Raw genomic sequence first — 27,659 nt, forward strand, 5'->3', positions numbered from 1 at the left:
ACAGAAAGCATCCTATCTGGATGCATCACGGCTTGGTACAGCAACTGCTCTGCCCAGGACCGCAACAAACAAGAGAGTTGTGGACACAGCCCAGCACATCACGGAAACCAGCCTCCCCTCCATGGACTCCGTCTACACTCCTCGCTGCCTCGGTAAAGCAGCCAACAGAATCAAAGACCCCACCCACCCCGGACATTCTCTCTTCTCCCCCTTCCCATTGGTCAGAATGCACAGAAGATACAAAAGCCTGAAAGCTCAAGGACAGCTTCTATCCCGCTGTTATAAGACTATTGAACAGTTCCCTAATACGATAAGATGGACTCTTGGCCTCACAATCTACCTTGTTATGGTCTTGCACCTTATTGTCTGCCTGCACTGCACTTTATTCTGCATCCTGTATTGTTTTACCTTGTACTACCTCAATGCACTGTTGTAATGAAATGATCTGTATGGATGACATGTAAAACAAAGCTTTTCACTGTACCCCAGTACAAGTGACTATAATAAACCAATTCTAATTCCAGGGTCCTTCGATGACCCTTAGCTTCGGACATCCCTGCTGAGCAGTCACATCGATGTGAGCTGTGACTCCAGGAATGTTCTCTCAGTGAACTGCAGACAGCTTTCAGCCCGAGACCCGGGCTCCTGTCCAGTGAGACACCTCAGTGGGGTGCTACCCCCTTACTCTCTGGTTACCAATCCATCCTGTCCCTTTCGTTCTGAATGGGACTGAGTTCCGTTCATTCATGTCCCACTTATTTGGCCCTTCGTTTTCCTGCTCCCCTCCTCAAGGTTTGTTATTGGGAGTGTGAGAAATGTGTGAAATAGTGAGACACGGAGAGTGTGTTGTGGGTCAGCCCCTGGTCAGGACAGTTGGCCAGGACGGTGTTGGGATTGGAGTGTAAAGTCCACCTGTACCCCGACGCAGTGCAGGGGATCCCTCCGTCACACAACCCGACCGACACATCAGCTCTCCTACTGCACATGCTTGGGCTATAGACACCGCACACCAACACACAAACATGCGACAACCACCCATACACAAACATGTGACACACACCCACACAGAAACACGCGACACCCAAACAACATACACACCCACACACGCAAACACACAAGACACACAAATGCATTACACACATCCATGCATGACACACCCACACTAGTATATGCACACTAGATACACAACACACATGCTATACACATGTGACAAACACACACACTGCATACATAAATGCTGCATGCACAAGACATACACAAGACACACTGCACACGAGGCATATCACATTACATAACAAAACATACACAAACTAAACACTCACCACACACACAAATTCTCCACAAACACACAAAGTGACATGAACCAGGCAGCAGCTCATTGCCTTCTCTCAACCTTGAAAAGAATAAATGATGATCAAGGCTGAGCCTCTGCATTGTAAGAACAGCACTGAACCTTGTTCATTGTGCTTCTAACCACTCGACCGTGTCTGGGATCAGGCAGCAGGAAAGCATCGGAGGGAGGATGTGGCTCCCGTCCTGCTCTTCTCCAGCTGCTCCCAGAATGAATCCTCTGCTGCCCCAGAGATGGCAGACTTCCTGTGTGCTGTCAGGACCAGCAACGTGACATGTTCCCAATGCCGAAGGCGGATGTGGCGTGGGGTATAGTTCTCTGTGGGTGTGCTGACCGTGTGTGGACTTACGCACAGTTCTGTGGGGGCGTGGAGCACAGGTTTCCCCACAGCTCCCTCTGCCAATGGAGGGCATTGCACCCTGGCACCTCCAGCCCTGTGGTAGCACCATGCCCTGTGGTCAGGCAGGGACTGAGCAGTGATGGACACAGTGCCCCAGGCAGGGACTGGGCAGGAAGGAACTGGCTCAATTCAGAGACAACAGCGGAGTACCAGTACCCTGTGATTGAGGTAAGGTGGGGACATTGCACAGAACACCACTGTCGGAGGGAGGACTCACGCACTGGATCACTGCCCTTACCTTTGAAGAAGAATGCTTCTCCTCTGATCTCAGCCACGGCGTCAAAGTTGGTGTTGCATCTGTCGGGAAGATCTGCTCTTGGCCTAAAAGAGGAAGGATTCTCCTGTCACACAGGTTCCCAAGCCTGTTACAGGTCACTATCCGACCGAGCCTGAAACAACCCCACCCGAGCCTGTAACAGGTCACAGCCCCACCCGAGCCTGTAACAGGTCACAATCTGTAATAGGATCCCCCTCATTAACTGCTCCCATGACCCAGCCAGTTACCAGGCACCCTCTGCTGCCACCAATACCCTGGAGATTCATCCCCAAGGATAATCCAGGAGGAAGATCAGAAGAACCCACACCCTACTGCAGGAAGGATGTGGAGGCTTTGGAGATGGTGCAGAAGAGCTGGTACCACGGATGCTGCCTGGCCTGCTGAGTTCCTCCAGCATCATCGTGTTTTTTAGCTGGTTCAGTAAGCTTGCAGATGACACTAAAATAGGTGGTATACTGGACAATGAAGAAGGTTATCAAAAATTACAGAGGGATCTTTCTCAGCTGGGTAAGTGGGCCGAGGAATGGCAAATGGAGTTTAATTCAGATAAGTGTGAGGTGTTGCATTTTGGAAAGTCAAATCCAGGTAGGACTTTCACAGTGAACGACAAGGCCCCGGGAAGAGTTGCAAACAGAGGGACCTTGGAGTACAAGTACATGGTTCACTGAAGGTGGAGTCACAGGTAGACAGGGTGGTGAAGAAGGCTTTTGGCACACTGGCCTTCATCAGTCATTGAGTATAAAAGCTGGGAGTTGATAGTGCATTTGTACAGGATGCTGGTGAGGCCGCACTTGGAGTATTGTGTTCAGTTTTGGTCGCCCTGCTATTGGAGAGATGTTACTAAACTGGAAAGAGTGCAGAAAAGATTTTTACAAGTATGTTCCCAGGACTTGAGGGGCTGAGTTACAGGGAGAGGTTGGACAGTCTGGGACTTTATTCCTTGGAGTGTAGGAGACTGAGGAGTGATCTTATAGAGGTGTATAAGATCATGAGGGGCATCGATAGGGTGAATGCACTCTCTTTTCCCCCAGGGTTGGGGAATCAAGAACTAGAAGTCATAGGTTTAAGTTGAGAGGGGAAAAACTTAATAGGAACTTGAGGGGCAACTTTGTTTTTACGCAAAGGGTGATATCTATGTGGGACGAGCTGCCAGAGGAAGTGGGTGAGGCAGGTACAATAACAACTTTTAAAAGACACTTGGACAGGTACATGGATAGGAAAGGCTTAGAAGTAATGGGTCAAACACTGGCAAATGGGACCATCTTGGATGGAGCACCTTCGTTGGCATGGACCAGTTGGGCTGAAGGGCCTGTTTCTGTGCAGTCTGACTCTACGAACTACGGAGGTTTACCAGGGCGCTGCTTGGATTAGAGGGCATGAGCAATAAGGAGAGGTTGGATAAACTTGGGTTGTTCTCTCTGGAGCAGCAGAGGCTGAGGGGAGAGCTGATAGAAGTTTATAATATTTTGAGAGGCAGAGATAGGGTAGATGGTCAGAATCTTTCTCCCAGGGTGGAAATGTCAAGTACTAGAGGACATGCATTTAAGGTGGGAGGGGGAAAGTTTAAAGGAGATGTGTGGGGCAAGTTTTTTTTACACAGAGAGTGGTGGGTGCCTGGAACGGGCTGCCAGGGGTGGTGGTGGAAGCAGGTACAATAGTGGTGTTAAAGAGACTGTTAGACATGTGAATGTGCAGGGACTGGAGGGATGTGGATCATGTGCAGGCAGAGAGATTTAGTTCAATTCAGCATCGTGTTCGGCACAGACATTGTGGGCTGAAGGGCCTGTTCCTGTGCTGCTTTATGTTCTATGAACCTTGGAGACTTCTGTTAGCTGTAAGATTGTAGGAGCTGGAAGGAAAGTCTCAGATCATCCCACGTGGAACTGGTCCTGGGCCTAAAATCAAGGTTGCTGCCCCCTTATTCTTGCCAAAACAGGCAACCTACACAGGGTCCCTGGAGTAAAAATTCGCAGCCCACCCCCACTCGCCCAGCGTGGGGGGCTCTGCTACTGAATCAGGTTAATAAAGGAGTCTATTTGATTCAAAATAGCCCAAAGCAAGGAGAGGACAGGCAAGTGTGGGGGAGGGGGTCATGTGACAGAACGTCCAGCTGGATTTACACCCCCACTGAAGAGAAAGGGACAAAGGGACAAGGGTGGACAGGAGACATCCATTAAACCTTCTGTTAACTCAGCAAGTGTGAAGTGAGGGTGTTTCACTCACCAGGGCCGAGCCGAACTACACACAAACTCACCATCCTTGCTTTCAAAAGCTTTCCCTTCAACAGCAAATCCCCCACAGCCACGGCCCTCACCATGAGACCGCGGAAGTTCTTCAGCTGCAGAAAGGCCTACATTTCTATAGTGCCTTTTACATTCCTTTCAAGAAGTCCTAAAGCACTCACAGCCAATGAAGTGTGGCCAGTGCTGTGATTTAGGAATTGTGGCAAGCAAATGTCTGCACAGCAAGCTCCCACAACAGTGATGTCAAAGTCAAAGTTGAGTCTATTGTCAGATGCACAAGTCCATGTGTGCACGGATGCAATGAAAAACTTACTTGCAGCAGCATCACAGACACATAGCATCAGATAAGCAGCATTCACAAGAAAATCATAAATTAAATATAAATTACACACAGCTTTTACAAGAAAAAAAACAAGTAGAACAAAAAAAGGTCCATTTTAGTTGTGGTCACAGTGTTGCTAAGCTGTAGTGGTGATTCTGAAGACGTGTGGGTTAGGAAGTTGTGGGCGTGCTATGTTGGCGCCGGAAGTGTGGCGACACTTGCAGGCTGCCCCCAGAACACTCTGCGCAAAAGATGCATTTCACTGTGTTTCAATGTACATGCAACTTATAATGACCAGGTAATCTGTTAGTTTGTGAAGCTGAGAGAGAGATGTATCCCAGGACGTGAAGGATAACTCGCTGCTGGTCTTCACGTTAGTGAGAGAGGGACGGGGCTTTGGTTTAGGATCTGTTCTTAGACACCGCCACCTGCAGGTTCCCTTCAAGGTGCACACCATCCTGGCTTGCAAATACACAGGTCCTCCCCAGGCAAAGGCAGGGTCTGTTCCTGTGAACTGTCCGTAACCTGAACAATTTGTAAGCGGGAAATATGGCCACAAACTGAGTTTGCACACAGCAGAAGATCCCTGCACACCTGCAGCAGCTGACAAATTCCTTGTTTGCATGTCCGGGCTGTACATAGGCCGGGGAGGAACTGTATCACGGTTTGCTTCATCGTCACTGGGGGTAAACCATGGAACTCCCTCCCCTACAGCACCATGGGAGCACCTTCACCAGGGACTGCAGAAGTTCAAGGAGGTAGCTCACCACCACCTGCTCAAGGGCAGTTAAGAATGGACCATAATGGGACCAATGGAGATGGGTCGTTGATGGTCTTATGACTTTATGACTCTAGAATAAGTGCTGGTCTTGCCAATGACATTCAGACTGTTTAGAATTAATTTTGGAGGGGGTGCAGAGAGGTTCACCAGGATGCTGCCTGGATTAGAGGGCATGTGCTATCAGGAGAGGTTGGACAAACTTGGGTTGTTTTCTCTGGAGTGTCGGAGGCTGAGGGGAGACCTGATAGAGGTTTATAAAATTATGACAGGCATGGATAGAGTAGACGGCCGGTATCTTTCACCCAGGGTTGAAATGCCTAATACCAGAGGGCATGCATTTAAGGTGAGGGGGGTAAGTTTAAAGGAGATGTGCGGGGCAAGTTTTTTTACACAGAGAGTGGTGGGTGCCTGAAATGCGCTGCCAGGGGTGGGGGTGGAGGCAGATACGAAAGAGGTGTTTAAGACGCTCTTAGATAGGCGCATGGATATGGAGGGAGTGGACCGTATGCAGGCAGAAGGGATTAGTTTAATTAGTTCAGCTCAACATTGTGGGTCAAGGTGTCTGTTCTAGTGCTGTACTGTTCCATGTTCTAAAGATCACACAGGGCTCATCTTTTGGCACAAGTGCAGCAGAGTGGCTGAGACACAGCTCCCTCTGCAATCAGTTCTACCTGAGTGCTCGTGGCAGCAGCTTGGTCCGTCTCACTGAGTGGATGACCAGGGAGACCCTGAGCAAGAACCACTCTGCGGTCAGGCACACCAACCATTGTTGGAGAAAGATTATACCGAACTGCCCATCAAGGAGGGAGTGAGGGACTGAGTACAGGATGCTGTTCCATTCCAGAGAGCACAAGCACTCATTAAAAATAATGAGCGCCGAGCCCTCAGAATGTAAAGTGGATAGATATTAGTTTAACTCTTCTCTCGCTGTTAGTGGGGACAGCCACACAATGATGGGAGATAAGCATTGCCTCAGCTACACTAACCACAGTACTCACTGAGCGGTGGGGCGCCTCCCTGGAGAGGGTGCTGGCAGCGCCGGGTGGTCTGATGAATTCTCCCTCTGGGGCTGGCTGGTGGGGAACAGCAGCTCTCTGACACCTGGGTGTGGAGAGAGGAAGAGGCCTGGTCAAAACGTGCATGTGCATGTACACACACACACACACATGCACGCACGCACACACACACGCGGATGAACACTCATACATGCACGCTACCACACAGATACATATGTACCCATGTGCACACACTCTCTCACTCACACACACTCTCACACACTCTCACACACACGCAAGTGTGCACGTACTCTCTCTCTCTCTCTCTCTCACACACACACACCACAGTGTGTTCTGGCTGTAATCAAGCATACATTCAAACACAGGCAAGGACTTTGAATCCTAATCTACACTGAGTAAGTTGTAAAACACTTCATTTGAAAGCGTGGTCAGGTAAACTCTCTGCAAAAAGATTTTAATTTCATCCCCTTGGTATCACTGGCTAATGTGAGTCATTTCAACCAGCTGAATCTCCCAGGAGGCCAAAAGTGTAATCACTCAGTCCCATACAAACGTGGGTGGTTTTTATTTATATCCAAGCAATCTTCTTCATTGTGCTTAAGTATTAAATCAGTGAGTGGCACATCTAATTAGCAATGGCCTTTGCAGTTCAGTCACCATCGCATTTATAGTGCTGCACTCAGGGAATTTACTGGAGCTGTATTGTCCTGTGTCTGTTGAACACACACCAGAGAATCTTGGAGAGGGGTGACAGGTAACTGAGGGGGGCTCAAAATAATCTAACCCACTCTTTTTCCTGTTTTTGTTTGGAAAATCGATTCACCTGTGGAGGCCCCTGTGAAGCCGGTCTCTGATGTGAATGAATTTGTCAGAAGATTGTGCATTCGATTCTCACTCCAGGGACCTGAGCCTTTAATCTTCACCGATCCCCCAACGCTAGCTCTGAGGAGGCCCTGCAGTGTCAGAGGGAGCATTAAACTGAGGTCCCATCTGATCCCTTGGGTGGATGCAGAAGGTCCCAAGGGCACCAGTCAAAGATGAAGGAGGGAGGGAGGGAGCCCTCCGCAGTGTCCTGGACTAATACCCGTGGCTCAGTCTACACCAATAAAGCACGAATTCTCACATCCCATGTGTTGTTAGTGGGATCCTGCTGTGTAAAACCTAGTGCCCAGCAGAAAAGCAGTGAATACATTTTTTGGTACATATTGAAAGCACTTTCAACAGCCTGAAGCATTGGGGTACCCAACGGGTCTGTACCACTGCTTTTGAAGGCTTCTAACCTCGATGATCCTGATGGGCTTAACAGCCACCCAAGTGTACGGTCGCTCAGCAAGATCCCACAGGCACCTGGAGGAGGTGACCAGTTATTCTATTTCTGAGTAAGGAATGCTGGCCAAAGGCCCCACCCTTCACACTGGGACTGCACACTGCTCTCCCAGACAGTAGCCGTGTGATCACCTGCACCCATCTGGTCCTCTAGTCCAACACTGCGTCCAAGGGGTGCTGTGGCACCCACTCTGCTCTGGACTGGTTTCTACCTGGCACAAGTTGCTGTCCAAGTGTCCAAAGGCAGGGGAGCCATGTTGAACCTTTGTAAAACACTGGTGGAACCACAGCTGAGCAACTGCATCCAATTCTGGTCATAGCACGGGAACAGGCCCTTTGGCCCAACTCATCCATGTTAACCAAGATGCCCATCCAAGGTAACGAGTGGGGGGAGCAGGACGGACGGGGCTGCTCGTCTAGGAGCTGGTACAGACTGGATGAGATGAGTGGCCTCCTTTGTGTCAGAACAACTTGTTGATTCGAGGAGTTTGAGGTGTAGGAATGGTGTTGGGGAGGAGCACGAAAGGAGTTGGGTTTAGCAGGGATGATGGGAGTGGGAATCGCAGACTATCCTGGGACACCACAGGTACTCCGGTGGCAATCTAAGTCTCTAGCCTAGCATAGGAAGGACCACAGAAGGCCGGTTAAGCCCTCTGTTATCTTTATTTTAATGGAAGTCGAGAAAGTTGAGAGCTTCAAGTTCCCAGGAATGAACATCACCAATAACCTGTCCTGGTCCAACCACATAGTCACCATGGCCAAGGAAACTCATCAGCACTTCTACTTTCTCAGGAGGCTAATGAAATTTGGCATGTCCCCTGTGACACTCACCAATTTTTACAGATGCACCACAGAAGGCATCCTATCCGGATGCATCACGGCTTGGTACGGCAACTGCTCTGCCTGACACAGCCCAGTACATCATGGAAACCAGCGTCCCCTCCATGGACTCTGTCTACGCTTCTCACGGCCTCGGTAAAGCAGCCAACATAATCAAAGACCCCACCAACCCTAGACATTCTCTCTTCTCCCCCCTCCCATCGGGCAGAAGATACAAAAGCCTGAAATCACGTACCACCAGGCTCAAGGACAGCTTCCATCCTGCTGTTATAAGACTATTGAATGGTCCCCTAGTACGATAAGATGGACTCTTGACCTCACAATCTACCTCATTATGGCCTTGCACCTTATTGCACTGCACTTTTTCTATAACTGTTACACTTTATTCTGCATTCTGTTGTTGTTTACCCCCGTACTACCTCAATGCACTGTGTAATGAATTGATCTGTATGATGGGTACACAAGACAAGTTTTTCGCTGCACCTTGGTACATGTGACAATAATAAACCAATTCCAATTCCTTCTGGTCCAAAAAGGGGGATGCCTCTTCTACCCCCTGGTTGTCCTCCACCCCACATAGTGACCCTTCGCTAACACCTGACAGGTCTGTGGATAGGAAATGTCTGGAAGGATCTGGGTCATAGAGCCATCGAGTTGTACAGCACGAAAGAAGGCCCTTCAGCCCATGCTTGTCCATGCCGACCAGGAAGTATATTCAAGCTAATCCCATTCCCCAGCACTTGGCCCATGTCCCTCTAAACTCCTGTCATCCACATACCTGTCCACATACTTCCTAAATGTATCTACTGTACCCGCCTCACCCACTCCCTCTGGCAGCTGGTTCCATACATCTGCCACCCCCTGTGTAAAGAAGTTGCCCCTCAGGTTCTCCCTTCACCTTTCACCTCTAACCTTAAAACTGTGCCCTCTAGATTTCGATTCCCCAACCCTGGAAAAAAAGACCACTCACACTATCTATGCCCCACATGATATTATGTACCTCTGTGAGACCACCCCTCAGTCTCCTACGGTCCAAGGAGTAAAGGCCAAGCCTGTCCAACCTCTCCCTATAATTCAGGGCCTCAAGTCCTGGCAATATCTTTGTAAATCTTTTATGACTCCTTTTTGCACTCTTTTTTCCAAACATGGGTAAATGAGACTAGCTCAGATGGGCATTTTAGTTGGCATGGATGAGTTGGGCCGAAGGGCCTCTTCCCATGCTATATGACTCTATGACCTGCTCCCCAACCCTCAACCCCTTCGTCACTCTGCCGGAGTCTGTGCATCTCACCGTCCACTTCCTTAACGTGGTCCCACTCGTTAAACCCTCCCCAGCCACTCGTGTCGGCAGGGCTGGATTTGACCTTTGCCCCTCCAAATAAGGAGCGGGAGTCCGTCATCACCCCTCCCCAACCTCCTCCGCCATCCACGGCTGAATTTCCACCTCTGCACCACCTCCTCACATGATCCCCACACTCCTCCAGTCCCTTACAGAAATCCTTTCGTAAACCCACACCAACTCTCCCCAGTCCTACCATCCTGCTCTTCAGTAATATATCATCCTTCCTTACTAATTCCAGCATTTTCCCTGTTACTGACCCAGGACCCCCAGTCCCTGACCTCAACCCCCGGCTACAACACCCCCCTCCCCAGTCTCTAACGAGGCATCCCTCACTTTGAACATTTATCACCAGGAAAGATCGTCAGGGCCAACTCTCAGACAGAACAACCACATCACGCTTCCTCTTCCTCCAAAACTAAACAATAAAAGAAGGCTCTTAAATCTAAGTTTTTAATATCCAGGGCGGTCACAATAACATATTTCCTGTTCAACTGATGTGACGGTTGCTGCTGCTGCTGACCCAGAGAGCAGCTGGAAGTCAAACATATTCCTCCAGACGGATTGATTTTTATTAAATTCTCACAGTGATTGATTGGCCCAGAAAACTCATAAATCCTTTAGCTAAAGTACTTGGCCAGTCCCCAAGCTGAGTACAAGAAGATTGGAGATGTCATGAAGTGGTGATGGACCGTAAGGTAGAGGAGCAGAATTAGGCCATTCAGCCCATCGAGTCTGCTCCGCCACTCAATCGTGGCTGATTTTGTTTTCTCAACCCCATTCTCCTGCCTTCTCCCCATAACTCCCTTACCAATCAAGAGTCTATCAATCTATGCCTTAATTATACCCAATGAGTGCAATTGGGTGTAATTGGCCTCCACAGCCCTCCGTGACAACAAATTCCACAGACTCATCACGCTCTGGCTGAAGAAATTCCTCCTTATCTCAGTTCTAAAGGGACATCCTTCTATTCTGAGGCTGTGCCCTCTGGTCCTGGACTCTCCCACTACTGGAAACACCCTCTCCACGTCCACTCTATCCAGGCCTTTCAACGTTCAGTAGGTTTCAGTGAGATCCCCCTCCTCCTTCTGAACTCCGTCGAGTACAGGCCCAGAGCCATCAAAAGCTCCCCATGTTAACCCTTTCATACCTGGGACAGTGGCAGATACAGAAGGCTGCTGTCTAGAATCACCGTTCTGTCCTGTGGGAGTCTGCCAGGAGTCTGTGTGGCAGCAGTGTGACTGAAGCTATGAAGTCGGGACGATTAAAGCGAGGGCCCAGCCCCTTGCCTCGTCCCATCTTGGTGGCCACTAATTCTCTGGAAGCATCCCTGCAGTAAAACTGAGATCCCAAGACAAACATGGAGGGCTCTGGATTAGAACTTCAACCTCGGTGGGCAGTCAGTATCAGCAGCTGCCACTCAACCCATTTCAGTGGAGCTAAACTTCCAAAAATGAACTACGATGTCCTGATACAAGAGGCAGGTACAGCAAGGTAACTGGAACGTTGATTGCTATTGCAAAAGGTAAGAAGTATCAAAGTAGGAAGGTTACTCCAAAACTGTGCAGGGTTTTAGTGTGACCACACTGTGTAGAGTTTTGTCCTCCTTACATAAGGGGCGATGTGCTTGCCTTGGGAACTGTGCAGAGAAGGACAACCAGGTTAATTCCTTAAATGAGAGGTTGCTTTTTTCAAGCAGATATGGCTGGCACTCTTGTGTTCAGATCTTGTTGAGATCTAAAATCTTCTGAGAGGTTTAACAGGGTGTTTGTGGTGAGGATGCTCGCCCTGGTGTGAGGTGTGGAAGGCTGTAGGATATAGGATTGCCCATATAAAGTGGAGACGGGAGGAATTTCTTCTCTCAAAGAGTTGTGAATCTTTGAAATTCTCATCCTCAGTGTATATTCACGACAGGGACAGAGTTTGTGGGGGGTTGAGGGTTATCAGCGGGGGAGAGAAGTGGCAGTGCAGAATCAGCCACCTTCTCGTTGATTGGCGGAACAGGGTTAAGGGTCCCTGGTCCTATTGCCCAGCACCAATCTCATTACATGTTTAGCCCTTTGGTGAATTTTGAGCTCCATTGTCACCTGCTCCTCCCAAGCACACTCAGTCACTGAATTCAGAATAACCCTGTCCTGAAAAAGAATCTGACCTCTCGGGAGAACAAGTGAACGAAAGGCGCAGAAGGATAAATTGCAAACCGTATATCTGCCAGATCTTCAGCTGGTCATTGTAAGGCAGGCGATACTGGAGAGGGTCACCCACAGGGCCCTGGTAATATGGCCGCATTATGGACTGGTTGGACGAGGAGTGAGGAAGACCAATGGCATGCCCGATCTCATGGACGGCCACCGCAAACAGGTCCATCTCCCGGGGATCTGCAAGAAAGAAGGACACCTTCTGAAATGGGCTGACAAATCAGCGGCCATCTCATCCTCCTTCCCAAGCCGCTCCGTGGTAGATCCTCTCCTCCCCAGGTCCAACATCTCGCACAACGCTGCTTCCCTTCACTCCACCACCGGTGGCCAAGCCTTTGGCTACCTTGGTACTGAGCTCTGCAACCCCTCTCTCTCTGCACACCCACAACATCCTATCTCCCTCCCTAAAAACTATTGCTGACCAACTGCAGGTCACCCGTCCTAACCTCATGTAGCTCAGTGTCAAATTTTGTTCGATGACATTCCCGTGAAGCATCCATTATAACAGTTGTTGTTGCTGCAGATAGGGAGATAGTGTCACACCACACAGGAGCAGGCCTTCGGCCCACTGAGTTCAGGCTGGCACAATGGCGCAGATAGCAATGCCGCCGCCTCACAGCTCCAGGGACCCGGGTTCAACCCTGACCTTGGGTACTCTATGTGTGGAGTCTGCACCTTCTCCCTGTGACCGCTTGGGTTTCCCCTGGGTGCTCCGGTCTCCTCCCATATCCCAATGATGTGGATTGGTAGGTTGATTAGCTACTGTAAATTACCCCCAGTGTGCGGGCGAGTGGTAGAATCTTGGGGGAGTTGATGGGAATGTGGATTAATGTAGGATCAATGTAAATGGGTGTTCGATGGTCAGCATGGCCTCAGTGGGACAAAGGTCCTATTTCCCTGCTGTATCTCTCTATGTTGACCATCAAGCACCAGCTTCTGCTTCTCCCAATGGGTGTCATATGGCTTGCAGAAAGACTCATTGGATGGGTGGGCTCTCTGGATCCAACAGCAACATGGATATAGTCATGTCACTATTTTCCTCCAGACTGCTGGACCACAAGGGAAACCTTTACGCTCAGAACATTCTCACCTTCTCCACCGTGTCTGGACCAGGCCTCCTATCCTGACCTACACACAGCTGGAGTTAGTGGTATCCACCCTCAATGAGGTCATCAAACATGATCTCTGAATTCTACAACCCCTCAGTTCCCCTTTAAATTTTTCCCCCTCTCACCTTAAACCAGTGGCCTCTAATCCTAGACTCCCCTGCCCCAGGAAAAAGATTGGGACTATTTATCCTATCCATTCCCCTCATCATTTTATAAACCTCCATAAGGTCACCTCTCAGCCTCCTCCGTTCCAGTGAGAATAAACCCAGCCTGTCCGATCTCTCCGTATTACTACAGACTCCCATTCCAGGCAACGTCCCGGTGAACCTCTTCTGCACTCTCACCACATCCTTCCTGCAGTGTGGAGACCAGAACTGTACACAATGCTCCAGGTGTGGCCTGAGCAATGCTTTGTCCACCTGCAACATGATGTCCCAACTCTTATACTCGATGCTTCAGCCCATGAAGGCAAGCGTGCCAAGTGTTTACTTCACTACCCACATCTTCAGTGAGCTTATGAACTTGCTTCCCAACATCTCTCTTTAGCTCAATGCTCCTGAGGTCCTTGCCATTTAATCTATATGTCCTACCAGAAAGTGACCTCCAAAGAGCATCACCTCACACTTGTCTGGGTTAATTTCCATCTGTCGCCGCTCTACCTAACTTTCTATCTGATCTACATCGTGCTGTGTCCTTTGACAACCTTTCTCACTGTCCACAAACTCCACCAATTGTCGGGTCATTTGCAAACTTACTAATCAGACCACCTACATTCTCATCCAAGTAATTTCCATATATTACGAACAACAAAGGTCCCAGCACCGATCCCTGTGGTACACCACTGGTCACAGACCTCCAGTCAGAGAACACCCCTCCACCACTATCCTCTGCCTCCTATTAGTTATTGACGTTACTTTGGAGCTGAAGTACAGGCAGAAACCAGATGAAGTTAGAATTTCTCAATGAAACACTCACTCAACAACACGGCAACAGGACCCTGTGAGCACCTATTTTAGTTTCATGAGTTTAACTATCCGCCACTGTCACAGAAAGGTTTTATGTGCTTTTAATGTCTTTATCGTCTTGCCAGCAGTGCCTTCTAACAAGGGAGGTATGGTGTCTGTGCAGAATTCCTCTGAAGTTCAGGTGCACTGCACTCTCAGAGCGAACGCATCAATCTATTTCTGATGTCAATATATTCCAGGAAATTAGAACCACTTCATCTTCAAAAGGTTAAATATGAAGAACTACTGGAATAATGGATCCTAAATCAGTTTGTCTTTCTCACACTGCAAAGTGGTGAAGAGAATTTCTATGCAGAGTGAGTGGCTGTAACCTGGGACATGTTGGCAGGAAGGGCGGTGGGTACAGATTCAACAGGAGCCTTCAAAGGTGAGCAAATAAACTCTTGAAAACACAATGGGAGCCCTGGGGGGAGACTGGAGGAGTGGGACAGTGAGGACAGCTCCTTCAAATAACCCAATTCCATCCCGAAAGGTGCTGTATGTCAATGGGGAGAGAGGATCTGCAACAAACTCCCATGATCCAGTCACAGCAGAATAGACTTAGTCCTTGGGAGTAAGTATCGGGGCTCGGTAACACACAGATACCATTAAGGCCCTCTCCTTTATTCCTGGAATAGACATAAATGTTCAACAATGTTCCAAAAGCATTAACAGGCATTAATAAACACTTTAAAACCAAAATAACATCAACCAACAAACTACTTCCATTAAAACTTAGGAGCTTTTGAAATCACCAGGTGCAGCTCTGAGTAAACAAAGTCTGTGCTCTATTGAAACATCACACAGTGGGGAGCCACTTGACATAAGTGGCCTGGAAGCTGATTACTGTGTTTATGCAGACACTGATTGGTTCCTCAACCTGCACATGTATAAGAGCTATAGTAGTTTGAAAAAAATTGAACTGGGGCCTGGGGCCGATGTCGCAAGGATCTGTGGAAAGCCAATCAGTGGATAACGAGGACTGAGTGTGCAGAGTGAGAGAAGACCCTTCAATGTTTCATGTGCCAGAATCCAAAATATGAGGTGGAATATTTGTGTTGTGCCAATAGAATCAGATTCATAGAATTCCATTGTGCAGGAGGAAGACATTCAGTCCATCAGGCTGGTGCTAGCCCTTTGAAGGAGCTCCCCAGTTAATCTCACTACCTTGCAGACATGAACATTTCTGAGCTTTAGTCAGTTGCCTTCTAAAGATCACTATTGAACCTGCTTTCACCGCTCTCCTCTCAGTGTGTTCCAGACTGGGCAAAATACTCAAACAGAAGGCATTGGGAGTTAACATGTCAGGTCAGTGACCCTGGAAGAGTGGGAAGGAAGGAATGTTTCAAGTTGTGGAGAGGGGAAGGGGGAGAGGAACAGAGGTGGTGAAGAAGAGGTACGGCACGCTTGTCTTTGTCAGCTGAGGCATCGAGTTCAGGAAGTTACATTGCAACTTTATAAAACTCTGGTTAGGCTGCAACTGGAGGACTGCACTCAGTTCTGGTCGCCCCATTACAGGAAGGATGTGGAGGCTTTGGAGAGGGTGCAGAAGAGGTTCACCAGGACGCTGCCTGGATTAGAGGGCATGTGCTATCAGGAGAGGATGCACAAACTTGGGTTGTTTTCTATGGAGCGGCAGAGGCTGAGGGGAGACCTGATAGAGGTTTATAAAATTATGAGAGGCGTAGACAGAGTAGACAGCCGGTATCTTTCACCCAGAGTCGAAATGTCTAACACAAGGCGTGTATTTAAAGTGAGGGGGGTAAGTTCAAAGGAGGTGTGTGGGGCAAGTTTTTGTTTTACACAGAGTGTGGTGGGTGCCTGGAATGCGCTGCCAGGGGTGGTGGTGGAGGCAGATATGATAGAGGCGTTTAAGAGACTCTTAGATAGGCACATGGATATGCAGGGAGTTGAGGGATATGGACCATGCGCAGGCAGAATGGATTAGATTAGATGTCATTCATTTAGTTAGTTCAGCACAACATTGTGGGCCGAAGGGCCTGTTCCAGTGCTGTTCTATGTTCTAAGTGTCTGTGACAGGGTGGAGACCATCAACCTGAAACACTGACCTGTTTTCTCTCTGCACAGAAGCTGTCCGACCAGCTGAACATCTCCAGCAGTTCCTGCTTGTATTCAGTTACTGTGTGAAATATCCTCTCAGCTTCCCTCCACTTCTTAAACTCCATCCCCTCTTGTTACCTGACATTTCACCAAACTTGTTATGGTCTAAATCCCCTTTATCCCACCTGTTCCACTTGGAGAACAAACTCAGCCTCTGGCCCTTGGGCCTTAATGGTATCTGTGCGTTGTTATCCGTGGGTGCCACAGCGCGGCACTCCCTCAGTACCATCCCTTTTTTTTATGTATAACCGTTTATTAGCTAAAAGCACTACAAAAGGACAACCAGTGCCAACACACTACAAATAATACAGAAAGAGAAGAAAATAAACTAAGCATCTACAGAACAACAGCAAAATGGTGCGAACTAAACACACACGAGACGCACCACACAACACAGCAGAGAAGAATCACATTTGTACCGTCCACGACACATGCGATCCCGAGGGGCCCACTGAGCGCGGAACTCATCCAGGGTGCCCGCGGAGACCGTGTGCTCCCTCAGTACTGCCCCTCCCACAGTGTGCCCCTCCCACAGTACTACCCCTCCCACAGTACTACCCCTCCCACAGTGTGACCCTCCCTCAGTACCGCCCTTTTTTTTGTAATAATAAACGTTTATTCACTAAAAGCACTACAAAAGACAACCAGTGTCAATACACTACATCTAATACAGAAAAAAAGAAACTACGCAACGACATACTACGGTAGAGAATGCAAACTAATACTAACGAAACACACACGCGACGCCACACCCGTTAACGCGACACTTCAAATAAGAATCGCGTTCGTACCGTCCACCACACACGCAATCCCCTGAGGGGCCCACCGAGCGCAGAACTCCGCCAGGGTGCCCGCGGAAACCGCGTGCTCCCTCTCTAAATGCACCCGCGCGCGCACGTAAGTGCGGAAGACGGGCAGGCAGGCCGACCTGCGGAACCCTCGGCCGCCCGCCACCACGTCCCGTGGATGGCCAGCTTGGCCAGGCCCAGCAGGAGACCCACCAGGAGATCCGCCACGCGCCCCTCCCCGTGCCGCACCGGGTGCCCGTAAACCAACAGCGCCGGGCTGAAGTGCAACCAGAACTTCAGCAGCAGCCCCCGCAGATACTCAAAGAGGGGCTGCAACCTCTCGCACTCTGTGTACGCGTGGTACACCGTCTCCTCCCGGCCGCAGAAGTGACAGGCGGCCGGGGTGTTGGTGAACTGGCTCAAAAATCGGTTGCACGGCACGGCCCGGTGCAATACAGTACTACCCCTCCCACAGTGTGACCCTCCCTCAGTACCGGCCCTCCCTCAGTACCGCCCCCCACCCCCCCCAGTGTCACCCTCCCTCAGTACTGCCCCTCCCACACAGCTACCTTCTCCCTCAGTGTGACCCTCCCTCAGTACCATCCCCCCCACAGTGTGACCCTCCTTCAGTACCATCCCCCCACAGTGTGACCCTCCCTCAGTACCACCCATCCCTCAGTGCGATGGTCCATCAAACTCACTCAGCACAGGCACTATCAGCATTGGACTGGACCATTTCCAGTGACTCGCTGCACCTTCTGTGCTTTCCCTGGAGACAGTGAACCACAGACCGTCAGGGTCCCAGGTCCGGCTCCCCACCCACCCCGGCGCTGCTGGCTCACCCTACCTGAAGACCTAAATGACCAAGTCTCGTCATCATCGAAGTGCACGTCCCCCGCCACAGGGTTATCGCCTGGAAAGAAAGCGTGAGCGACTGCCCCTCCTGGCCCGTCGAAAGGGTAATGGTCATTGTGCTGGGCTTTTGAGAAATCGATCAGAATATCTGCGTTGTCCCCGGCCACCTCGTGGAAATTGAGCGGCGCCATGTCACTCCACACCTTCAGAGCGTAATACATGAGAGCGCGTATGGTATCGTGACCCAAGTGGGAACTCCTGGGGAATGTTCGCACCCTGCAGTTGGTGAACACATTCTGTGAGCCACAAGGTAATTAGGCAACAAATCTGTTGCTCACGTTAACAGAAGCCACATTCCACTTGGGTCTCTCAGAGCGTAGATGAAAAATGAAAGTCGTTTTAGAAACTGATGTTTGCATTACGATTTAAATCTCAATAACTGGCTGTTGCTGTGCACTGACTGAGAGTGGTCCTGCACTCACAGACCATTACTCAAGGCACTCGGTGACTAGTGGCTGTGAGCCGTGAGGTGAATGAACAAAACAAACATTCAATCGTCACAGGGGCTGTTAGTGGATTGATACTGGGATTTCCCTTGTCCTGCTATATGTAGCTACACAGTGAGCTTCACAAAGGGCTTTGGAGAGAGTTCAGAGTAGAGTTCCCAGTATGGACCCCAAGGGGGTTCAATTACTGTGGCAATACTGGAGAACCTGGGGCAGTAATCCTTAGAACAGAGGTTAAAGGATGATTTAATATGAGCGTTTGAAATGATGAAGAGTTCTGATCAAGCAAATCGGGAGAAGCCATGCCCAGGGGCAGTGGGATCAGTGATCAGACCACATGGAGTGAAGGACATCCTCAAAAGGCCAGAGGGAGAGAGGAAAAGCTTGCTTAATGCAGTGAGTTGTGATCTGGGATGTGTTATGGGAGTGCAGAAGCAAGAAAATCACAGAAAGGCAAATGGAAGGAGACCATTCAGCCCATCAAGTCCATTCCACTTCTACATGAGAGCAACTAGTTCATCCCACTCCTAAAACTGTGAGATCCTGGATTAAAGTTTCTGGAAGTTTTAACAGCCGCCTCCTCAAAGGCTCCACTGGTTGGGTCGGGTTATAACAGGCACCCACCATAGACTCTGCTAGTTGGATCGAGTTGTAACTGAGACCCATTGTAGACTCCTGCAATCTCCCACCTTGTTGGGTTCCCTGCACATCCCCAACTTTCAATATCTCTTCCTTTAAGAAGCTTCCTAAAATCCAGCTTCTTGTCCGAGGTTTGGCCACCTCTCCCGATGTCTCTACAATGCCCAGTCAAATTTTGCTTGATAATACTCCCGCAGAGTGACTTGGCATATTTTAGGCACTGCATAAGTGAACGCTGTTGGTCCTATAGCAAAGCTAGATAAGAACAGTAAGATAGTCTGAGATGAAGTGAGATGGGAGGTGGCTCAGTTACCCAATGCATTGAATAAGACCATAAGATATAGGGACAGAATCAGGCCAGAGGAGGAGGAAAGTTTTGCCTCTGAACGGCCTGTGTCCATGTTGTAAAATTCTACGTAATTCTAATATGAAATAACTTGCATTCCAACAGTGATTCTGACTATCTCAGCATCTCAAGGAGAACACTGCAGCAAGGGAGGTACCTTTGTAATGTGCACAACAATGCCATAATGACCAATGAATCCACTCTTTTGTATATTGGCAGATAAATTTCAGGCCAGTATACTGGGGAAACTCCCTTGCTCCTGCTAGAGAAAAGGTCTATAGGATCTTTAACACCTACCTTAGTTTGATGGGATGTAATGGGCCAATATTTCCAGGAAACACCAGCAGTCCTACATTTCTTTGTGCACTACCAAGCTGGGGATTCCCAATACCTTACACCAGTTAATCCAACCTCTGGGCCAAGTCAGGTTAGACCTAATCAGAAAATGCAGCTCCATTCATTTGAACAGAGAAGATTTGCTGCATTGGGAGAAAGTATTAGTCAAATTACAATTTTATTTTAACTAATTGAGTCAGGAACATTCAAAGTTTTAGCCTGGTTTGACAGCAGGCTAAACTGGAGGTTGATATTAGCCAACTGTTGCAGTCTTTTGTTTGTGTGCAGGTTTGTTCCATTCCTCCTCTCATGGAATTACATTGTGTGAAATCCTGCAGGCTTTCTCCACTGAGGATTCAACCAGTTGGTTCACAATAGGAATCCACAAAAAGCATGTTGGTACTACCACATAGAATAGCACAGTACGGGCCCTTCAGCCCACAATGTTGTACCAACCTATATAAACCTGCTCCATCATCAATCTAACCCTTCCCTCCTGCACAGCCCATAACCCTCCATTTTTCTTGCCTCCATGTGCCTATCTAAGAGTCTCTTAAATACCCCTATTGTATCAGCCTCTACCACCACCCCCAGCAGTGCATTCCAGGCACCCACCACCCTCTGTGTAAAAAACCTACCTCTGACATCTCCCCAAAACTTTCCTCCACTCACCTTAAATTGAATCCTCTGGTATTGGCCATTGCCGCCCTGGGGAAAAGATGATGGCTGCCCACTCTGTCTATGCCCCTCATAATCTTATACACCTCTGTCAAGTCGCCTCTCATCCTGTGTCACTCCAAAGAGAAAAGCCCTAGCTCGCTCAACCTTTCCTCATAAGACATGTTCCCTAATCCAGGCAGCATCCTGGTAAATCTCCTCTGCACCCTCTCTAAAGCTTCCACATCCTTCCTGTAATGAGGCGACCAGAACTGGACAAAGTACTCCACGTGTGGTCTAACCACACACAGACCAACAGCAGTGTGGCTGCCTGCCACTCGATGCAAGTCCTGATCCAACATCACATCTGAAATGCGGCAGCCTGCACCAGTACCCCATTAGATTTCATGCTCAGGTCTCCAGAGCAGAGTGCAAACTCATGAACCTCTGAGGGAAGAGAGAGCTGTAGGTCACGGTACATGGTTGATAGAAATATTTGGCAGATGGGGCACAATATGGGATGGTTCTTCACTTTGACAGGAAAACATTGAAAAGCAGAATTTTATTTAACTGGAGTCAGATGACAGAATGCTGCTTTACAGAGGGAGATGGATGTCTTTGTTCATGAAACACAGGAAGTCAGCATGCAGGTACAGCAGGTAATTAGAAAGACAGAAGTAATATTTGCCTTCACTGCAAGGGCAATGGAGAAGACAGGTGGCAAAGTTGTGTTGCAAGTGTACAGCACTTTGGCAAGATTGCACCTGGTGGACCAACCACAGTTCTGGTCTCCTTGTTTAGGGAGAGATGTATTTGCATTGGAGGCAGTTCAGAGTATCACTGTTAATTCCTGGGACAAAGGGGTTGTCTTGTGGTGAACGGTTCAGACGGCTGGAAATGTACCATCGGAGTTCAGCAGAACCAGAGGTGATCTTATTGAAACATGCAAGATTGACTGGTGTTAACTGGGTGGGTGTTGGGAGGATGTTCCCCCTCTTGGTTTCTCGGAGGTTGTGAATCTTTGGGATTTTCCACACCCCAGCCAGCCATGGGGGGAGGGGGCTGGGGTGTGGGTGAGGAGATGGAGGGGGCAATGAACACATGCAAGGTGGAGCTAGACAGATATTTACATACATCAGAGAGTCAAGAGTTGTGGGAAACAGGTGGGAAAGTGGAGCTGAGGCCAACGTCAAATTGGCCATGAACTTACTGAATGCTGGAGCAGGGTTGGGGTGGGGGGAGGCTGGTGGCAGGGTGTGGTGGAGGACTGATGTCAGGGGGGCTTCTTGTTTGGCCAACTCCTGCTCCCTTTATTCTGTTGTTACGACTGACACCAAGTAACTCCAGTGGGCACAGACCCGTTTATATTCTGCCTCTCGACTACCTCTTGATTTGTTGGGAAGGAAGACCTAGTTAGTTGATACCAGCAATGGAGGGAAATCCAAGCAGGTAACAAGACAACCAGCATTAGTATTAATAAAGAGTGAAGTCATTCACAGTACTACACATATTACTTTTCTTTGACCAAACCTTGTTCCTAAAGTAGTAAAACTGATAAATTTTGCAGCTGATCAGCGGTTTTCACCTTGTCAGGGTTATACCCATCAATATCATCACCACAAGGGTCGACGGAAAGGTTAACAATTACCTCCAGGAGAGATTTCTTTTGTTCCACTTGGTCCCGAGGTGAACAGCTCTCTTTCTGCTGCCCAGTTCCATGTCAGTGACGTCGGGTAGGGAGCAGCGAGGGGTTTTCATTAGTGACAGCGTGGCCTCATCTACAATTCAAATAAGTCAGGTTGCTTCCTTACAAAGGATGGAACAAATAGACAGGGTGAAGTCACACTGTGTGGGGCAAGGTCCTGCACAAGAGGTTACATTCACTTCCCAACCCCCACTACCCCTTGCCGTAATGATCTCAGTCACAAGGGGGAAGGGGTGTTTGAACCAAACAAGCTCTGTCCAAGCTTCTCAGAAGAGTGGGTATGTCAGGAGAAACAAGGAAAGGGGAGATGGAAAGGCCAGGTAAAACGAGGAAAGATACACTGGTGTCCAAAATACTGTAAAACACAATTTGTTTATATTCCTTTTGTTTCAAATGATTAAATATAGATATGAAAAGCACAGTAAGAAAATCCTGCAATAAAATCTTTGGTGAGATTTGCAATAGAGTACTGTAAACTTGAGAAATATTGAGGATCAGTTTGCAAAAAAAGGACTGGAATTCATTTGAAATTCTGTAAATACAAACCCACATTGCAGTCTTACTTTTAAAATGTCACACTGTCTGTTTCTGTTCAGTAGTAAAGCAAAGGTTCCTAAATCCCTCAGAGATATCCACTGCATCACACCGTCTAGGCAGGAGAGCCCAATGACTCAGCCAGCTGCCCAGCTAGCCCGTGCTTCTACCCAGCCCGAGTCTCCTGCAATTCCATGCGCCTTATCTCAAGCTTTCAAATTTCTTTCCATTTCCTTTTCGCTCGTATACTCATCTGATTTCCTTTAAACGCATTAAAGTATTTGCCTCAACGACCTCCTGTGATGGTGAGTTCCACATTCCTACTGACACCTGAGTTGGGACCTTTGACCCACCACACCCACGCCAACTGTTTTGCCCACCTACACTCCATCCCATTTGCCCACACAAGAGCGACTGCAGATGCAGGAAATCTAGTGCAACACACAAAATGCTGGAGGAGCTCAACAGGTCAGGCAGCATCTATGGAGGGAAATGAACAGACTGTCCTACTTCCTCCACATATGCTGCCTGACCTGCTGAGTTCCTCTAGCACTTTGTGTGCTGCTCCCATTTGCCCACATTAGGATCATATCCGCCTATGCCTCAGCCACTGATGTGTCTGCCTAAATGCCTCTGAAGTGGAGTGATTGTATCTGACTCCACCACCTCCTCTGGCATCACGTCCCAGGTCTCACCCCCTTCTGTGTAAAAAAAAACTCCCCTCACATCCCCCTTGAGATTCCTTCCTCTCACCTTAAACCTCTGCCCTCTTGTTTTTGACACCCCTACCATGGGAAACAGACTCCGACTATTTACCCTATCTGTGCCTCTCCTGTCTTCTGTCAGGTCACCCCTCAGCCTCCATATCTCTCCCCATAACTAAAGTCCTCCAATCCAGGCAACCTCCAGGTGAACCTCCTCTGCAGTCTCTCCAGTGTGACCACATCCTTCCTACAGTGTGGTGACCAGAACTATGCACAGTGCTGCAAGTGCCGGTGTTTTGTAGAATTGCAACACAACGTCCCGACCCTTATATTTTGTGGCCCGACCTATGAAGGCGAGCATGCCATACACCTTCTTCACCACCCCATCCACCTGTGTTGCCACTTTCAAAGAACAATGGATTCTTTCATCCCTCTATTCGTCAACAGTCCTTCGTGCCCCACCATTTACTGTACATGTCCTACCCCTATCTGACTTCCCAAAATGCCAGCACTCAGACCAACTTTCCACCTGATCTACATTCTGCTGTATCCTTAGACACCTTCCTCGCTATCCACAACACCACCAGTTTTTGTGTCATCTGCAGACTTACTGATCCTACTTCCTACGTTCTCAACCAAATCGTTGATATACATCACAAACAGCGAGGGCCCAGCACCGATCCCTGTGGTACACCACTGCTCACAGACTTCCAACGTATCCTTCCACCACTGCACTCTGCCTCCTAACACCAAACTAGTTCTGGATCCAATTACCCAGTTTGGCTTGCAGCCCATGTATCTTAAAGTCCACCCTGCAGCCCGTGTGTCTCAAAGTTCACCCTGAAACCCATGCGTCTTAAAGTTCACCCTGGAGCCCGTGCGTCTTAAAGTTCACCCTGGAACCCGTGCGTCTTAAAGTTCACCCTGGAGCCCGTGCGTCTTAAAGTTCACCCTGGAACCCGTGCGTCTTAAAGTTCACCCTGGAGCCCGTGCGTCTTAAAGTTCACCCTGGAGCCCGTGCGTCTTAAAGTTCACCCTGGAGCCCGTGCGTCTTAAAGTTCTGAGGAAAGGAATTTCACTTTATTTCCCTATTGGATTCACTATTGATTCTCTTGTATCTAGGGGCCCTTTTTGTTGATTTCCCTACAATTTACATGTTTTCATTTATTTGTTCACTCAGTGTGGATGTTGCTGGCATTTATCGTCTATTCCTACTTGTCCCTGAACTGAGGGAGGAGTTAAGAATCAACCACATTGTCACCTGTAGACTAGACCAAGGAAGAAGGGCAGATTTCCCTCCCCCTGTAGGTTATTAGTGAATCAGATGAATTTTTAACCACAATCCAGTATTTTTATGGTCACCTTTAATAGAACCAGCTTAGTAAATGGAGATATTCTCTGTGGTTTGGACAACACAGGTACATCCAGAATTGAGAGAACTCTACCTTGTTTCCTCTCTTTTAAATCCTCCCCATTAGCCCGAATCAGTTGGTGATGAATAAGGCAGTTTGTCCATTGTAGGCACATCCAAAGGATGCTTCACATCCCCCAGTTCCGCTGGATGTGTCCCTGGATTTGCCTCCAATACCTTCCCATGTCCTGAGCCATCCTTGTCGCTCCCAATTCCTCTCTTGCCGATGTAATCTCTGGTCCTTAATGCTGCCATCGGGATATGGTTTGGACATTGTGGGCCGCAGGGTGATAATTACTGTGCTGGAATGTTCTATGTTCTATTTCTATTTTCCAGCATGATGAGAAGTTTTACACAACAGTGGGAGCACAAGAGAAGCCACATAGTCTGGCCAATCCACATTGATGTCTGTGGCCCGTTCGGAATCTCAGGAGCAGGGTGGAGGCCACTCATCTCCTGACTCTGCTTCACCATTCAATAGATCAGGGCTGATCTGTTCTTCGCCTTGGCTCCATTTTCCTGCTAGTTCCCCATAACCCGCGAGTCCTCTGCAGACCAAATACCTGTCTCCACTTCGATATGTTCACTGACTCCACCTCCACAAGGCAGAGAATTCCGAAGATTCGCCACCTTTGAAGAAGAAAATTTCTCCTCATCTCTGTCTTATATGGAAGACCCCTTGAAGCAGAGAACGACAGATTCATGGATATTAAGAGAATGGAGGGACGGTGGGGGGGGGGGGGGGGGGGGTCAGGGCTGGATTGTCACACTGAGGTAGAAGATCAGCCATGATCTAATTGAATAGAGAGTAGGCAAGAGGGGCCGAATGGCCTACCTCTGCTTCTACTTCTCATACTCTCAGGCGCACATATGGGCACTGTACCACATGGTCTAAGCGGCTTACTCCACTCCCAGCACTGTCCAATCCAACCTGGAATACTGACGCCGTTTCTGTCCCAACCGAGAAGCATGGAATCCCCACAGCCCCTCGGGATTCCCTGCCCTTCGTTAGAACCCCTCGGGATATCTGGTATTAATTGTCTCCCACGTTTCCGAAGCATTCTCAAATGATTAATGCTCCTGGACAGGATATCTCTGCAGCAAAGATCACATTCCAAGGAAGGAGAACAAATGTTAACCTGGTGTGTGTTGTGCAGGGCTGAAATCGGTGTTTTACCTTATTACCAGTACTTCCTTGCCTGTTGAACAATGATTGGTAAATTGGTTTATTATTGTCACATGTACTGAGGTACAGTGAAAAACTTTGTTTTGCATGCCATCCATACAGATCATTTCATTACACAGTGCATTGAGGTAGTACAAGGGAAAACAATAACAGAATGAAGAATTGATGTTTGACTAGTGAATGTTCACAAGTGAAAAGCTCTGTCTGTCTCTCATGTAAGGTTGTTTCATAGAGTCATAGAGCAATACAGCACGGATACAGGCCCTTTGGCCCAACCAGTCCATGCTGACCACGGTGCCCACCCAGCTAGTCCCAATTTCCTGCGTTCGGCCCATATCCCTCCAAGCCCCGCCCCTCCATGTACCTATCCAGGTGCTTCTTAAATGATACTATTGTACCTGCCTCACCCACTTCCTCTGGCAGCTCGTTCCATACACTCACCACCCTCTGTGTGAAAAAGTTGCCCCTCAGGTCCCTTTTAAATCTTTCCCCTCTCACCCTAAACCTATGCCCCCATTTTCCTCATAAAATTAGTCCCTGCAAATGAAAAATTATCTGTACAGTCACATCCATGGGTGGACTGCAGTTTCTAGTGGGCCTAAATATTAACTCTGTCTCCTCAGATGCTGCCAGACTTGCTGAGTCTTTGCAACACTTTGTCACTTTGCTTCCAATTTCCAGCATCAATGTGCTTTTGATTCTTCTTCTGAATATTGTGGAATTGTTACTGGTTGAAAAAGTGCCTTTGAAATGTAATCAAATGAGACTGTGGAGAGAGTGCAGAAGAGGTTCACCAGGATGCTGCTTGGATTAGAGCGTATGGACTACAAGGACAGGTTGGACAAACTTGGGTTGGTTTCTCTGAAGCAGCGGAGGCTGAGGGGAGACCTGATGGAGGATTTTAAAATTAAGAGAGGCATAGATAGGGTAGGCAGTCAGAACCTTTTCCTCAGGGTAGAAATGTCAAACACCAGAGGACGTGCTTTTAAGGTTAGAGGGGGGGAAGTTGTAAGGCGACGTGAGGGGCATGTTTTTTATGCAGAGAGTGGTGGGTGCCCGGAATGGGTTACCGGGGGTAGTAGTGGAAGCAGGCAGTTTGGTGGTGTTTAAGAGGCTTTTAGATAGACACATGAATATGAAGGGAATGGAGGGATGTGGATGATACACAGGAGGAGGACATTTAGTATAAATTGGCATCAAGATCGGCACAACATTGTGGGCCAAATGGCCTGTTCAGTGCTGGACTGTTGTGTGTTAATTCTGCTTCAGATTCATGGCACCTACCTATCACTCCGTTGATCTCAAGCCCAGCAAACTTCTGCATGGCTTTAATGGCTTTGGTCAACGCTTCTTGGATTTGAAGTTGTCCGGTGACAGGATCTGCTGGTGGCAGGTATCCAAACTTGGTCAACCATTCCTGCAGAGGAAGAGAGGTCAGCAGTGTAACACAGCAGGATCCCAACTACAGGTACTCTCGAGTCTGAAGTAGCAATCCAACCGTATCTTTATCAGCCTAAATCCTAGTCTCCTGCCTTGCCACTGACAACCACATCACAAAAATGAATAAATAACAAAAATCATTCAAGCTGTCAGAATCACCTGACATTCATTGGCAGTATGGAAAAAAACTGCTCATGAAATCCAAACATTTTTTTAACCAACCAT

General features: G+C 48.6%; 1 protein-coding gene across 1 annotated transcript in view; it reads right to left on the reverse strand.

Moving 5' to 3' along the window:
* The window catches only part of mmp17a (matrix metallopeptidase 17a), a 76,510-nt gene that overhangs the window by 16,462 nt on the left and 32,389 nt on the right, over nt 1–27,659 (reverse strand). The window contains exons 2-7 of the mRNA XM_052032454.1: nt 27,279–27,411; nt 22,103–22,232; nt 17,963–18,246; nt 12,097–12,273; nt 6,373–6,475; nt 1,990–2,072 (exon numbers count right to left, since the gene is read on the reverse strand). Of these exons, the coding sequence (XP_051888414.1) occupies nt 1,990–2,072; nt 6,373–6,475; nt 12,097–12,273; nt 17,963–18,246; nt 22,103–22,232; nt 27,279–27,411 (910 nt within the window). The remainder of the gene's footprint in view (nt 1–1,989; nt 2,073–6,372; nt 6,476–12,096; nt 12,274–17,962; nt 18,247–22,102; nt 22,233–27,278; nt 27,412–27,659) is intronic.

Source organism: Pristis pectinata, chromosome 17 (assembly GCF_009764475.1).
Source record: "Pristis pectinata isolate sPriPec2 chromosome 17, sPriPec2.1.pri, whole genome shotgun sequence".
Taxonomy (NCBI): domain Eukaryota; kingdom Metazoa; phylum Chordata; class Chondrichthyes; order Rhinopristiformes; family Pristidae; genus Pristis; species Pristis pectinata.